At 45.3% G+C, this 12,097-nt stretch overlaps 1 protein-coding gene across 1 annotated transcript in view; it reads right to left on the reverse strand.

The window, feature by feature from the left end:
* Dnah14 (dynein axonemal heavy chain 14) overlaps positions 1-12,097 on the reverse strand; it is a 184,436-nt gene that overhangs the window by 17,516 nt on the left and 154,823 nt on the right. Inside the window, 6 exon segments of the mRNA XM_040738878.1 lie at positions 1,255-1,452; positions 4,509-4,736; positions 6,865-6,967; positions 8,147-8,357; positions 9,667-9,823; positions 11,511-11,596. Of these exon segments, the coding sequence (XP_040594812.1) occupies positions 1,255-1,452; positions 4,509-4,736; positions 6,865-6,967; positions 8,147-8,357; positions 9,667-9,823; positions 11,511-11,596 (983 nt within the window).

The following is a 12,097-nucleotide window of genomic DNA, read 5'->3' on the forward strand; positions in this document are numbered from 1 at the left end:
TAAGGAAAACATTTAATTGGGGTAATTCGGTCCATTATCATATGGGGAGCATTGCGGGGAGCATAGCCGTGTGCAGGCAGACATGGTGGTGGTCACATCTTGGTCAACAGGAAGTGGACTGTGACACTGAGGGAAGCTTAAGCAAGGGAGACCTCAAAGCCTGTCCCCACGGTGACACACTTCCTTCAACAGGCCACACCTCCCCATAGTGCTGCTCCCTATGTGCCTAAGGGGACCACAAGAATCTACATTTAAATATTCCTTCAAGTATTTAAAAGCAAATGGAGGCTTTCAGCACCCAGTAAGAAACAACTGCGCACTGGCTGGCCTGCACCAGCTGGTCTGTGGATGCTGCTGTCTTTTGTTGGTCAATGACATCAACAGGCTGCTCACACACATTGTTTGGTGACTTACAAAGGAGTTTCCCTCAAACGCCACTTTGTTCATCTCTCTGTATTCTCAAGACTCTGGGCAGATGACTTGGGTCCCAGGTCCTCATCCTTCCCATCTCTTGTCCACTTATCTCTCCATGCACCGCCCCCTCCCCCCATGGGTCAGAGGTCACAGCAAACATTCGACAAAGCACAACGGCGGGTGTCTAGCCTGGAGCTCTGCCCACAAGGTAGAGGCCTAGGTGGAGGACAGAAGCTAAGGGGGTGAGGAAAGGGAACAGTGAGGAAATCTGGAGTTTTCTACCTTGGATGCTTGTGGTAGAGACAGAGTTCCTGCCTGTCACTGGCGGTGTGTGTGTGCGCTCTACTCTGTGGCCCCCAGCTTCCTGCCTGTAAGGTGGGCAGTGGAACCTTTGGCAACTAACGGGAAACGCACGAATGTTGACCAGCATGAACTCCCGCTCCCTTGTTGTTGTGTGTAATACTAGAGTCCTCAGAGGGCACACACCATTTCCTTACCATTGCCTGCTACATTCTGGCATTTAATAGGACAATGGCAAGTTGAGTGGTGGTGGCACATGCCTTTAATCCCAGCACTACAAGGCAGGTGGATCTCTGAGTTCCAGGCCAGCCTGGTCTACAGAGTAACGTCCAGGGCAACCAGAGCTATATGGAGAAGCCCTGTCTTGAAAAACAAAACAAAACAAAAAGAAGCAAACAAAAAAAAATGGAACAACGGGAAGTTAGTTTGGTTCTGAAAGGTAATGGAAGCCACTCAAGTAACCACTGAGCTTTGGTTAAAGACACAGAGGATGCAACAAAACCTAGTTAAAATAATTAAGAGGATATACCTGCTTCTTACCTCATCGCTAGAGAAACTGAAGTTAGCCTCCAGCATTTCAGGACTGCAGAATCTGTTGAAAAGGGTCTTCAGGCATCGCTTGTCCCATTTATCAGTCACTTGGCCACCATAGATCACTTCCGCAATCAGGTAGTTCAGTTCCTTCCACGGAACTTCTGAGCGGCCAGGGAGGACACTTTCCAGGACCTTTATGGAAACCTGTGGAAAGCCCACTGCATCTTGTTATTTCTGCATGGGTTTTTTTAGTTTAACTGACATTTCACACACCACCAGCAACTCTCAAGTGACCAGTTTCTCTCTGAAACAGAACAAGGCCAGGGGTACAATTCTCTAGTCTTAATTTCTCAGGAGTCAACTTAGTAAGACCCCGACCCAATAGAAGAGGACTGGGGGAGCTGAAGAGATAGTTCAGTGATGGAGAGCAGTGGCTGATTGGTTTGAGTAAAGCACTGGTGGCCAATAGGGAAATAAGGAGGATTCTGGGAAATGTAGTGAAGAGACTGGTCACCATGTGATCTCCTGGGAGCAACAGGCACTCAGGAGTGCGTCCTCAAAAAGATAAGTCCTTATAAAATATGTATTAGTAATTATGGGTTAACAATCAAGTCAGAGCTAGCTGATAAGAAACCAAGCAAACGGCCAACAGCTTCATAATTAATATAGTGTCTTGTGTGTTATTTGGGGACTGAAAGCGGCCACAGGACCCAGGTGGTGGGCAGGAAGACTAAACGTTACATAGTTTATTCAACATTTCTTCTTTTTGTGATTTTTTTTCAATTTTAAATCTTCTAAATTCTAATTGTAACTTCATGTTGTATTTGACAATATTGGAGGAATGAACAGTTTGCTATATCTTAAGTCTCTAGAGAACAGGTGTGTGGTAGGTTAGAGACAGCAGGACAGAAGAAGGGAATGCTGCCACTTACTGTGCAACCTGGGCAAACTTCCCAGTGCTCATCTGGAAGCTGGCGACAGTTAGGGTGCTGACCGTACAAAACTGTCACAAGACTTCAGCCTTTTCAGTGATCAACAATGTTGCTCTTTTTCTCCCTAATTTATAGTGCTGTTTATGAGGGACTGTAAATTTCTTACTAATTTTGTTCAGTATAGTTTACTTTTTTTTTTAACCACTACTATTCTGGGTGTCTATTGCTAGAGAAAAATCTATGTATTTGCATTTTCCATAGCCCTCTACCTCAATTCTCTACCTCTAGTAAAGCCTCTTTAACTTGTGTTTGGTAGCTGGATTAGCCCACACATGAGCTCCCCCTGCCACACTGAGATGATCCTCACTGAAAAGGAACAGATTGTTCCACAGCCGGAAGAGGAGGGTGTGCAGAAGAAAAACACATCCCAGAAGAAACTGAAGAAACAAAAACCTATGGCATGGGAATAAATTCAGCATAAAATAAATGCAGATAAAAGAAAAAAAAAGGCGTACGTGTGTTATCCACTGATGTGCTAGGGAGGGGACACAGGACCTTGTACATACTACGTTTAATACCACTAGGGATAGTAGTCCCTTCCTTTTGCTTCATGCTATTTATTTATGTATTTATTTATTATTTCTCTTATTTTTGATAGTTTTCTCAAGTTGTTATTTCTTCTCAGTTTTCTTCCCTGCTAAGCTGAAGACATATGGGGCTGGATATAGCTCTGTACTCCAGCACGGCACTCATATATGAGAATCTGGGTTTGGTTGCTAGCACTGGGAGGAAAAAGGAATGCTTAAATCTCCTTAAATCCATTTCTCTGTTCAAGTGATTGTTTTCCCACTCAACTCGCTCATGCCCAGTGCAAGCGCTTCCTGTGGTGAATTGTTTGCTTTTCGGCTGGGCTTCGAATAGGCTTGGGCAGGAGCACCCTGTGCTCAGACTCTTTGGCAGATCTCCAATGTGCAGCTGTGTTATTTTATATTCTTGGCTAATCCCAGAAATAATGATCTTTATTGCATGTATGTGACTTCTTGTGAGGTGGAAATGCTTGATGGACGCAGAAGGGACACAAAAGAATGGAAGACCTCCTGCCTAGGGTAGGCCTACTAATAGAGGTAGAATCAAGAATTTCCTAGAACCCCCCCCCAAACAAAACAAAACAAAAAGCAACCCAGAAACAGCGCAGTGTTCTACACCACAAACAGTGCAGCGTTCTACACCAGAAGCACAGCCTCAAGAAGTTAACTCAGGAATTTCTTGTTGTTGTTTGAGACAGGGTTTCTCTGTGTAGCCCTGGCTGTCCTGGAACTCACTCTGTAGACCAGGCTGGTCTCAAACTCAGAGATTTGCTTGCCTTTGCCTCCTGAGTACTGGAATCAAAGGCTTGCCTGACAACTTTGAAAAAGTTTAAGCAGACGTTATTGTTCATTTCTTTTATTAGCAATAAAGAAAACATCCCTGCTGGGTGGTGGTGGTACATGCCTTGAGGCCAGCTGGTTTACCTAATGAATTTCTGTTCAGCCAAGGCTACACAGAGAAACCCTATCCTGAAAAAACAAAACAACAAAAAAGAAAACATCCTGCCAAAAAGTACAATAGAGGATACTATAAAAAGGATAAAAATGTATAGAAGACTATTAAGTTGCCAGGCCCCAGTGACTTAGGGTAATCCTTCTTGCTTTGAATGAATATTGAGAGATGTATTTATAGTGATTTACATGACAGGAACCGATCAAAATGTTTCACTTATATTCACTGAGTTGTGGCTCCCCCCATTTTTTTTAAAGATTTCTATTTTTATTTTATGTGTATGGGTGTTTTGCCTGGCTATGTTATCTGTGTACCACGTGTGTACCCGATGTCCGCAGAGGCCAGAAGAGGGCATCCTATCCCCTGGAACTCAGTTACATATGGTTGTGAGTCAACACGTAGGTGCTGGGAACTGAACTCGGGTCCTCTGGAAGAGCAGCAGCCAGTGCTCTCAACTGCTGCGCCATCTCTCCAGGCCACTGAGCTGCTTCTTGTAAAGACTCTGTGGGTATGTGCTGAGGCTTGCTTCCCTCCCACGCCGCTTTATTTCACAGAAGGAACTAGGTCCCTGGGGTTATGTCTTGTCTAGAAGAGGAAATTGTGCATAGCCCAAGTGGTGCGGCTGACACTGCATTGTAGAAAGCTGACTCTAGAGTCCCCATTTCCTAGTTACACAATGCATTTTCTTCCCACCAGGTAAACACCTAGCACCGTGGAGACACAGGCTAGCTCAGCTCAGCTTGCGTCTCTGTTACTAGTTACTGCCTGCCTTGCAGAACCCACACTCACCTCCAAGTCTGAAGAACTGAATTTGTAAGGGATATTCCAGCCCAGGGTTTCATACATTTTCCTCTCATTGATCACAGCATTGAATAAACAGAGGCTGAAGAGAATCTTTTTCCACCACGGTCCACAATCATTCTTATTAAATAACTCTTCTGTTACCTCCCCACTCCCGCCATATCCAAACATTTGAAGTAAATTGCTTTTCAATCCCTGGGGAGGTTCCACAGCGATCTGTAAAAGGAAAGGGAGTGAAAACGCCAAGTGACTACAGATGGGAACAGGCCCTGGAGGGCCCTTCTCACAGAACTATCATGCACATGGCTGGCAGCTATCCCCCAGAACCGTCGTCAAGTTCCACTCTAGGCTATTTATTCCTTTGCCCTCTTGAACACCTCTGGAAAAGGATTCCGATTTTGTATCACGTTCTAATTCGCACTTTAGTTTTGAGAGTCACTCTGCAGCTGTGGCTAGCACGGATCTTACTATGTGGCTGAGATTGGCCTTGAGCCCCCAGAGGTCTGTCTAAGTCATATTTTAAAGACAAACCACAGCCCTGGGATGATAACTGTTACTGTGACCACAAGCATAGTGGTTCGGAGGGACAGAGTTTGTCACTGTGCTACATCAGTGGTAGCTAAGCTGTGGCAGGGAAAAGTAGCTGCTAGACCCCAAGCCAGGTAGCATGCACAGGGAGCCAGACCACAGGAAATAGGACACTAAGCCAACAGAAACATTAAAAGGGAAAGTGGTGAGTTTGTGTTATTGAATTCTGATTGCCTTGAGAATCCAAGCTTCTTCACTGGAGTAGCTGAGATGATTAGCTATGAGGGTTTTATTATGTGTGTATGGCTGCTAGTCTGAGATAACCAGGGTCTTAATGGGTACAGTGTGTGTGTGTGTGTGTGTGTGTGTGTGTGTGTGTGTGTGTGTATGTACACAAGCTAAGAATATAATCGGTTTAAATATTGGCAAATAGGGTATCTTGTGTAATTCTTATGATGTACAGTACAAGCACTGTGAGGCTATGCAGATGCATTATATGGGTGAGTGTATGGGTGTGCATGAACACGAGATTTCTCAATTCAAGATCAGACTTATTACTTATGTGTGGCTCATGTCAGGGGGGATGCGGTGGGAGTCATATGCACCTATGCATGATGGGGCTTCAAGATGTCTCTTGAGCATATGCAGAAGTCTGGCATGGTGGCCCCTCTTGATTTACAGGAACAGGGAGACTTTTCCTTAGAGATGTTAGTATAGCATTTGGGGAAGGAGGAAGGTCTCTAACCATTGAGAAAGGCCTGAAACTCCCTATGTAGATTCAGATGAAAGTGACCTCAAATTTATAGATATACACCTGCTGCCTTGTCTCCCTGGTGCTGGGATTAAAGGCATGTACCACCATATCCAGCTTGATTGATAGTGGAATTAGAGCAATGGGCCCAATCGAAAACAAATGTCCTTGAAACTCTACGCCCCTCTTTATTACTGCTGCCTCCCAACTTCTACTCCCGGCCAAAGGAAAGAGGTCACTTGAGGTCATAGTCGGGGGGCCTGGTCGTGGGAAGGGGACAGCATCTGAGAGGTTGAGAGTCTCTTGGATTTCTCTGTCTGCTTCAGGGCAGGGCTGCTGGGAAGTGGCTCTGGAGAACGGAAGTGCTAGGGAGCAGTGGTGCAGCAGGGGCTTCCAGTTTTAGGAATCCGCATGACTGAGTCTGCCCTGCCCGTGTCGTCACTGGTTTCTCTGTTGTTTGAAGTCTACCTTTAACAGGATGGACCAAGTCTTCATGGTTGGAATTCAGAATTCAGACAAAACCCACAATTAAGGTGAGCTTAGCAAATAGTTTGTTTTCCTTCTGTTAGAACTTTCCAGAGAGTTAACAAACCATTCAGTGGTTAAGAGGAACAGAAATAAGAAAACACCACATAGTTGGGTGTACTAGCACATACTCAAGAAACTGAAGTGGGGATCATTTGGACTCAGGAGTTCAAGGCCAGCCTGGGCAACATAACAAGACGGTGTCTTGAGGAGAAAAAAGTAGAAGGCATAAAGGAAAAAGTTATACAGACATGTGCATCTTGGTTTTCAGCAACTAGAAGAAGAGCATCCTTTTCGAGAAGCGAGTGTCAGAGCTGGGAGTCACTGCAAGCAGATCTGTACACTACGGTAGCACCCTGCCCGCCCTGCAAAAGTTATCAGTGATTGCACCATGCAAGGTCTACACACTACGGTGGCATCCCCATCCCCACCCTGCAAAAGCGACAGTGAGTGCACCATGCGTGAGAATAATGAGTGATGATGCTTTACAGTCGAGCAGGACCTGCCAGTCAACACTGAAACCCGCCAGCTTGCTCTTACCTTCACACCCTTCTGAAGAATAGGAATTGGGAAAGAACCATATGATTTTGAGCTTAACCAAAGCCTAAAATCAGGGTCTATCACCATATCTGGATTACTAAATCTGCAAAATAAAAATGTAAATATTAAAATTTTGTGCAATACCTTCTTAAAGATAGAACATTTATGTTTCTGTGACCTTGCAGATCATTTCAATGCCAAAGACACCACTCATCACAAGGACTTTGATGGTATACAAAGAACTGCACAAAGATCCATCAGTTTCTAGTTCCCTTAAGTTAAAAAATCATAAATGTAGAAACTTGGGAAAACTTCTATTACATGACCTAAGTGAAAGTCAGGTGTGGCCGTGCATACCTCCAATTGGGAGGGAAGCAGGGGTCATGAGTTCAAGAGCAGTCTTGTCTACATAGCTATCTCAAAAAGCCAGGGTGGGGAGGGGGCAGGTCAAATCTGGGACAACTGAGCAGCAAAGTAAATGACAGCAGGACCTGGCTAAATCAAGCGAATACAACGGGACGACACAGAGTTTACTATCGTCCTATTCTGCATGGCCAGGAATGTGGAGCAAGGGCATGATGGCCCCATCTTGTCATTCTTCTGCTTGAACATCTGAGAGGAGGCTTCAGTTAGATTGTAACTGCCCAACTTAGACTCCTAAAGTCCCTCCTAATCGGCGCTATTCTCAGACTCCTACTCTTTTAGCAGTTTAAAAACTATTGGGGGAAAGAAAAATCACACTTGTGAAATCACCCAAGAATCAGAAGACAAAGATTAATTAGTAATTGGCTCAAATGTTTCTAATTTCACACATTGCCGACTCTTCCCTCATAGCGAGTTACAGCAATCGAGTGTCAAAATGCAGCGAACAAGAAGGCTGAGCCTCTGGAGATCAAGTGTGTCAGTGCGGTGGCGAGTGCAGCCTTGAAGTGATTCCAGCGGGTAAACACAGGCCATAAAGGAAAACACTGTTGAGAGCTGCATATGAGGTCCTGCGTTTTGCTGTTTGGAGGCATGTAAAATATTAAGAACCATATCATAGATTATACATGAGCAAATGCTAAAGAAGATGGAAAATGCAATCTAAACAGGTGCTTAAAAGGAAAAGAGAAAAGCTGTGTGCTCTCAGGACAGTGATCAGGGCAGCAGTCAGGGCGGCTGAGTGTTTTCTAGTGGTCCAACACATCGCTTCAGCCTTCTGTGCACCGTGTGCGCGGCTCTTGGCGGTGTGACTTCACGGTGCAGATTAGTTTGATCCCAGACAGACAGACAGGAAACTTACGACTCTATGATAGCGCAGAGTCTCGGCATGAAGGATGCTGCAAGGTGGCAGTTCTGGAGGAAGATCCACTGATGCTTCTGGTCCAGTGCCTTAAAAATGAGCTCTTCTGCTTTAGCCGCCTGGCCTCGGCCTAGGGAAATCACCGTCACCTTTGGTGTCATTCCTTTGATCTCTTGTGCGAATCTTAGGAGGATATTGTTGAGGTCAATCCCTGTACGACAGCATGCAGAGGTGCCTCAGACTGTAGGCTCACTTAGTTCCCGCGGTAAAAGCAATCCTGCCCTTACTGCTGGAGTGGCGAGAGCTGCAGGACTGTGGCCCAGGGCTTGAAATTAAAGCCTACGTTTCAAAGTGTGTCTCCGCCATTTGCTGGCCAGTGATCCAAGTTTCCCAACGTTGGGGAATGGTAGCTGCTTATGAGCTGGGGCACGACTGTGCGGTTGTCATGCCTGAATCTACCGCCCATGATGGCTACTAACCCAGCTAAGACACAGTGAAAAGAGGTATGGGCATGGAGACTGCGTGCATGGGTACCCACAGCAAAAGTGTATTAGGAGAGTGTGTGGGCAAACCTTAGCTATCTCCTGAAGAGAGGACTGCTGTTGGCATGAGGGATGGACAGCAGCCTGCTGCCCTACAGGGGGAGGGCGGCATCTTTGCAGATGTCAGGCACATAGCTGGGACACCATGACCTGGTGGTTCTGGTGAGAGGATCTGGTGAGAGGGGGTGCCCAGGACAACGCCTCTGCCTGTGGAGTTCAAGTGTGTGTGTGGGAACGGTGAATTCTAAAGACACAGTGACTTGGAGAATGTGGATTTGAGGAAAACTGAAGGAGGGGCTATCCTTTGGGCCCACAGAGCTAAGGCAAGGGACAGGGGACAGGTGTGGGGGTGTGTAGGGCAGAGGGACACAGCCCACTTCCAATAGTTGCCTTTAAAAGCAGAAACCAGAGAAAGAGTTTATTCTGAGCCAAATACGAATGACCATGACTAGGGAACTGATTGAAGTGACCCTAATAAACATGTTCCACCACAGAATGGGATAGGACCTCTTAAAGGTCACTGTTAATGGAAACAGTCAGTAAATTTAAGGGGTGAGCCCTAACTTGTCCCTTTTTTAATGGGCATGAGGATACTTTTTACAAGAAAATGAACTCGAATACATTTTTCATTTTGATTCTTTTGTATTTTTAGAAAGATTCACCCTACATATAGCTTAAAGTTTAAATCCCTTTTCAAAGATGTTAGAAGGGTATGAAGCTTTAAGCAGGATAACTGGATACAGGATCTATGTCTCTACATTTCCTTTTTTTTGGTGGGCAGGATGGGGTGAGGAGAGGGGGTGTTTTTCCAGATTGGGTCATGTATCACAGGCTACCCTAAAAATATTCAAAACAGAGGATGATCTTGAATTTACAATCCTCTTGTCCCCATTTAACGATTGCTGGGATTACAGTTGTGAGGTACCACCCAGAGTTTTCAGGGTGCGGGGGTTGTGCCGTTGGTCACAGGTAGCTCACCATAGGAGTGAATGAGGATCAGCGGTGTCTGAGCTGTGGACTCTTTATAGGATTCTTTCAGATTAACTGAAGTCTCATGGATATAGTCACTTCCCATTTTTTCAGCTATAAACTTTCTTACTGAATTCTCTAAACGTTCTGGCCGAAGAACTTTAATCTGAAAAATAAAATGAAGACAAGGTAAATTTAAAATCTATGCAGAGGACTATTCCCAGTGGTAAAAATGAAATCAAAATTAAGTGCTCTGGCTGTAGCCAGAGTTTCCTGATGTTGGGGAGAGTTAACGAGACAGGGGGTGGGAGGGCACTCCTGACCCTTGGTTGGTGTGGTGGTTTGAAAGAAAATAGTCCCCAAAGGGAATAGCACTATTAGAAAGTGTGGCCTTGTTGAAGTAGGTGTGGCTTTATTGGAGGAAGTGTGTCACTGTGGGGGTGGACTTTGAAGTCTCCTATGCTCAAGATACCACCCATTTTCTCAGAACACTTCCTGTTGCCTCCTGCCAATCAAGGTGTAGGACTCTCAGCTCCAGCACCATGTCTGTCTGCAGGCCATCATACCCCACCATGATAATGATGGGCTGAAACTCTAAACTGTAAGTGAGCCCCAATTAAATGGTGTTTCTTCACAGCAACAGAAACCCAGACTAAGGCAGTTGGCTCCCCGCTGCCCAGCAGCCTTGTGTTCCTACAAAGCTCTTCCATACTTCACGAGAGAGCTTGGTTTGACTACTCAGGTGTACACAGTGATCTCTGGCTTTGCAAAAGGACACCTTTTTCTGGGTTCCTCCTGCTCTGCTGTCATCTCTAGAGCAAGTAGAACCCATATAGTGCGGGGTTGCAAGATGCAAGATAACCCAACTCGAAGACAATTAATCCTTCCACCCAGAAGACAAACAGCAATGCCATACATAGTCTGTAAGTTTCAGTGGGACAGAATATGGGACTGGGGAGGGCTGTGGGCATGTGGACTGTGCTGGGCACACATACAGTGCATGGATAATGGGCACAGAGCTTCCCTGTGAAGACTGCCTTACACACAGACCACTTACACGATACATTTTCACATAATGATCATGAAGCATGTTCTGGGAAAGTTCAGCATCCCTGCATGGAGGGCAAGTCTGAAACTGTCCGAGAATGGATTAGGCAGTTCTATTACTCTAGAGAACCCTGACTAATACACACCTCTTTTCTCTCCACTGACCATGGACTGAAAAACTTCTGAAATTGGGCCCAAATAAGCCTTATAAGTTGATTATCTTAAGCATTTTGCTACTTTAACAAACTGACTAACACACACCGAATCCCATCCTGAGTCTCCCAAACCCCAAGCCAGATTCTAATGCAACTGAGAGGTGGGATGCTGTCTTCGCAAGTGCCTCTTGAGTGGATGTGACTTAGCCGTGAGTCAATCATGTGGCCTCTGGACATTGAACCAGGAATCATACCTATTACTTGTCATAACCAGACTGGGCAGCCATTGCTGTCTCTCTAAAGGGACTGGGTCTAATCTTGTAATTTTAGCACGGAATAGAAGGGTAACAAGTGAGCTTGTAGACAAGGCAGACCTCAAAAGAACAGGGAGACAACAGTGGCATCGAGCAACTCAGTTCATCCCTCAAACTTTGTCTTGTCTATAGAGGATGAACGGGGGGGCAGGACTACCACGTGACAAAACATTAGGGTGGGGTGCTGGTGGCTCCCACTACACTAAGGTTCAGTAAATCATAGCTTGCAGAAGTTAGCATATTTTGCTTATAAAATTTCAATCTCGAGGGGTTCAAACTACTAATAAACTTACTTGAAATACCTAGAATCATAATCTTTTGTCTTAGTGCATCTTACCAAGATAAGTCTTTGAAATGGAGTGAGTTTTTCCCAAGGAAAACTTATAGGGTTGAACATTTCATCGTTTTCATTCAGAAGTTTAGCTAGATAGATACCATCAAGAGAAAGAGACTACAATTAATAACCAGACAGCAGTGCTGCTAAAATATGTTACGATATGAAATTCAGTTATAAAATTATGAAAAGAGACATGGTTGGCTAAGTAAGTGAGTGTTATTCCTAGGACTTGGGGCATTGACACCCTTCATCATGAAGCAGATGTAGGCTCAAATGACTTGAGTAGGGATGGAGGATGCGGCTGGGGTGTAGTGATGGAATTACAGAAGCTGAAGGAGAATGAGAAGCAGGGGACCAGGCAGGCCCTCCACACCCGCTCTCTCAAGTGAGCTCCAGTGTGTAGATAAGAGATTTCTACTCACAACACCTAAGACAGCCGGGGAGGGGAGAACTCACAAAAGCTCAGCTAGGATTACCACAGTCTTGAGAACTTACATGGTTCTTTATTTTTCCACACTGACTCCTCTCTCCATGACGATGGAGGCTTGCTCGCGCCAGGTGGAAGGCCCTCCAGGCCTTGTTCCCAG

This window comes from Mesocricetus auratus, unplaced genomic scaffold (genome assembly GCF_017639785.1).
Source record: "Mesocricetus auratus isolate SY011 unplaced genomic scaffold, BCM_Maur_2.0 Super-Scaffold_100676, whole genome shotgun sequence".
Classification (NCBI taxonomy): Eukaryota; Metazoa; Chordata; class Mammalia; order Rodentia; family Cricetidae; genus Mesocricetus; species Mesocricetus auratus.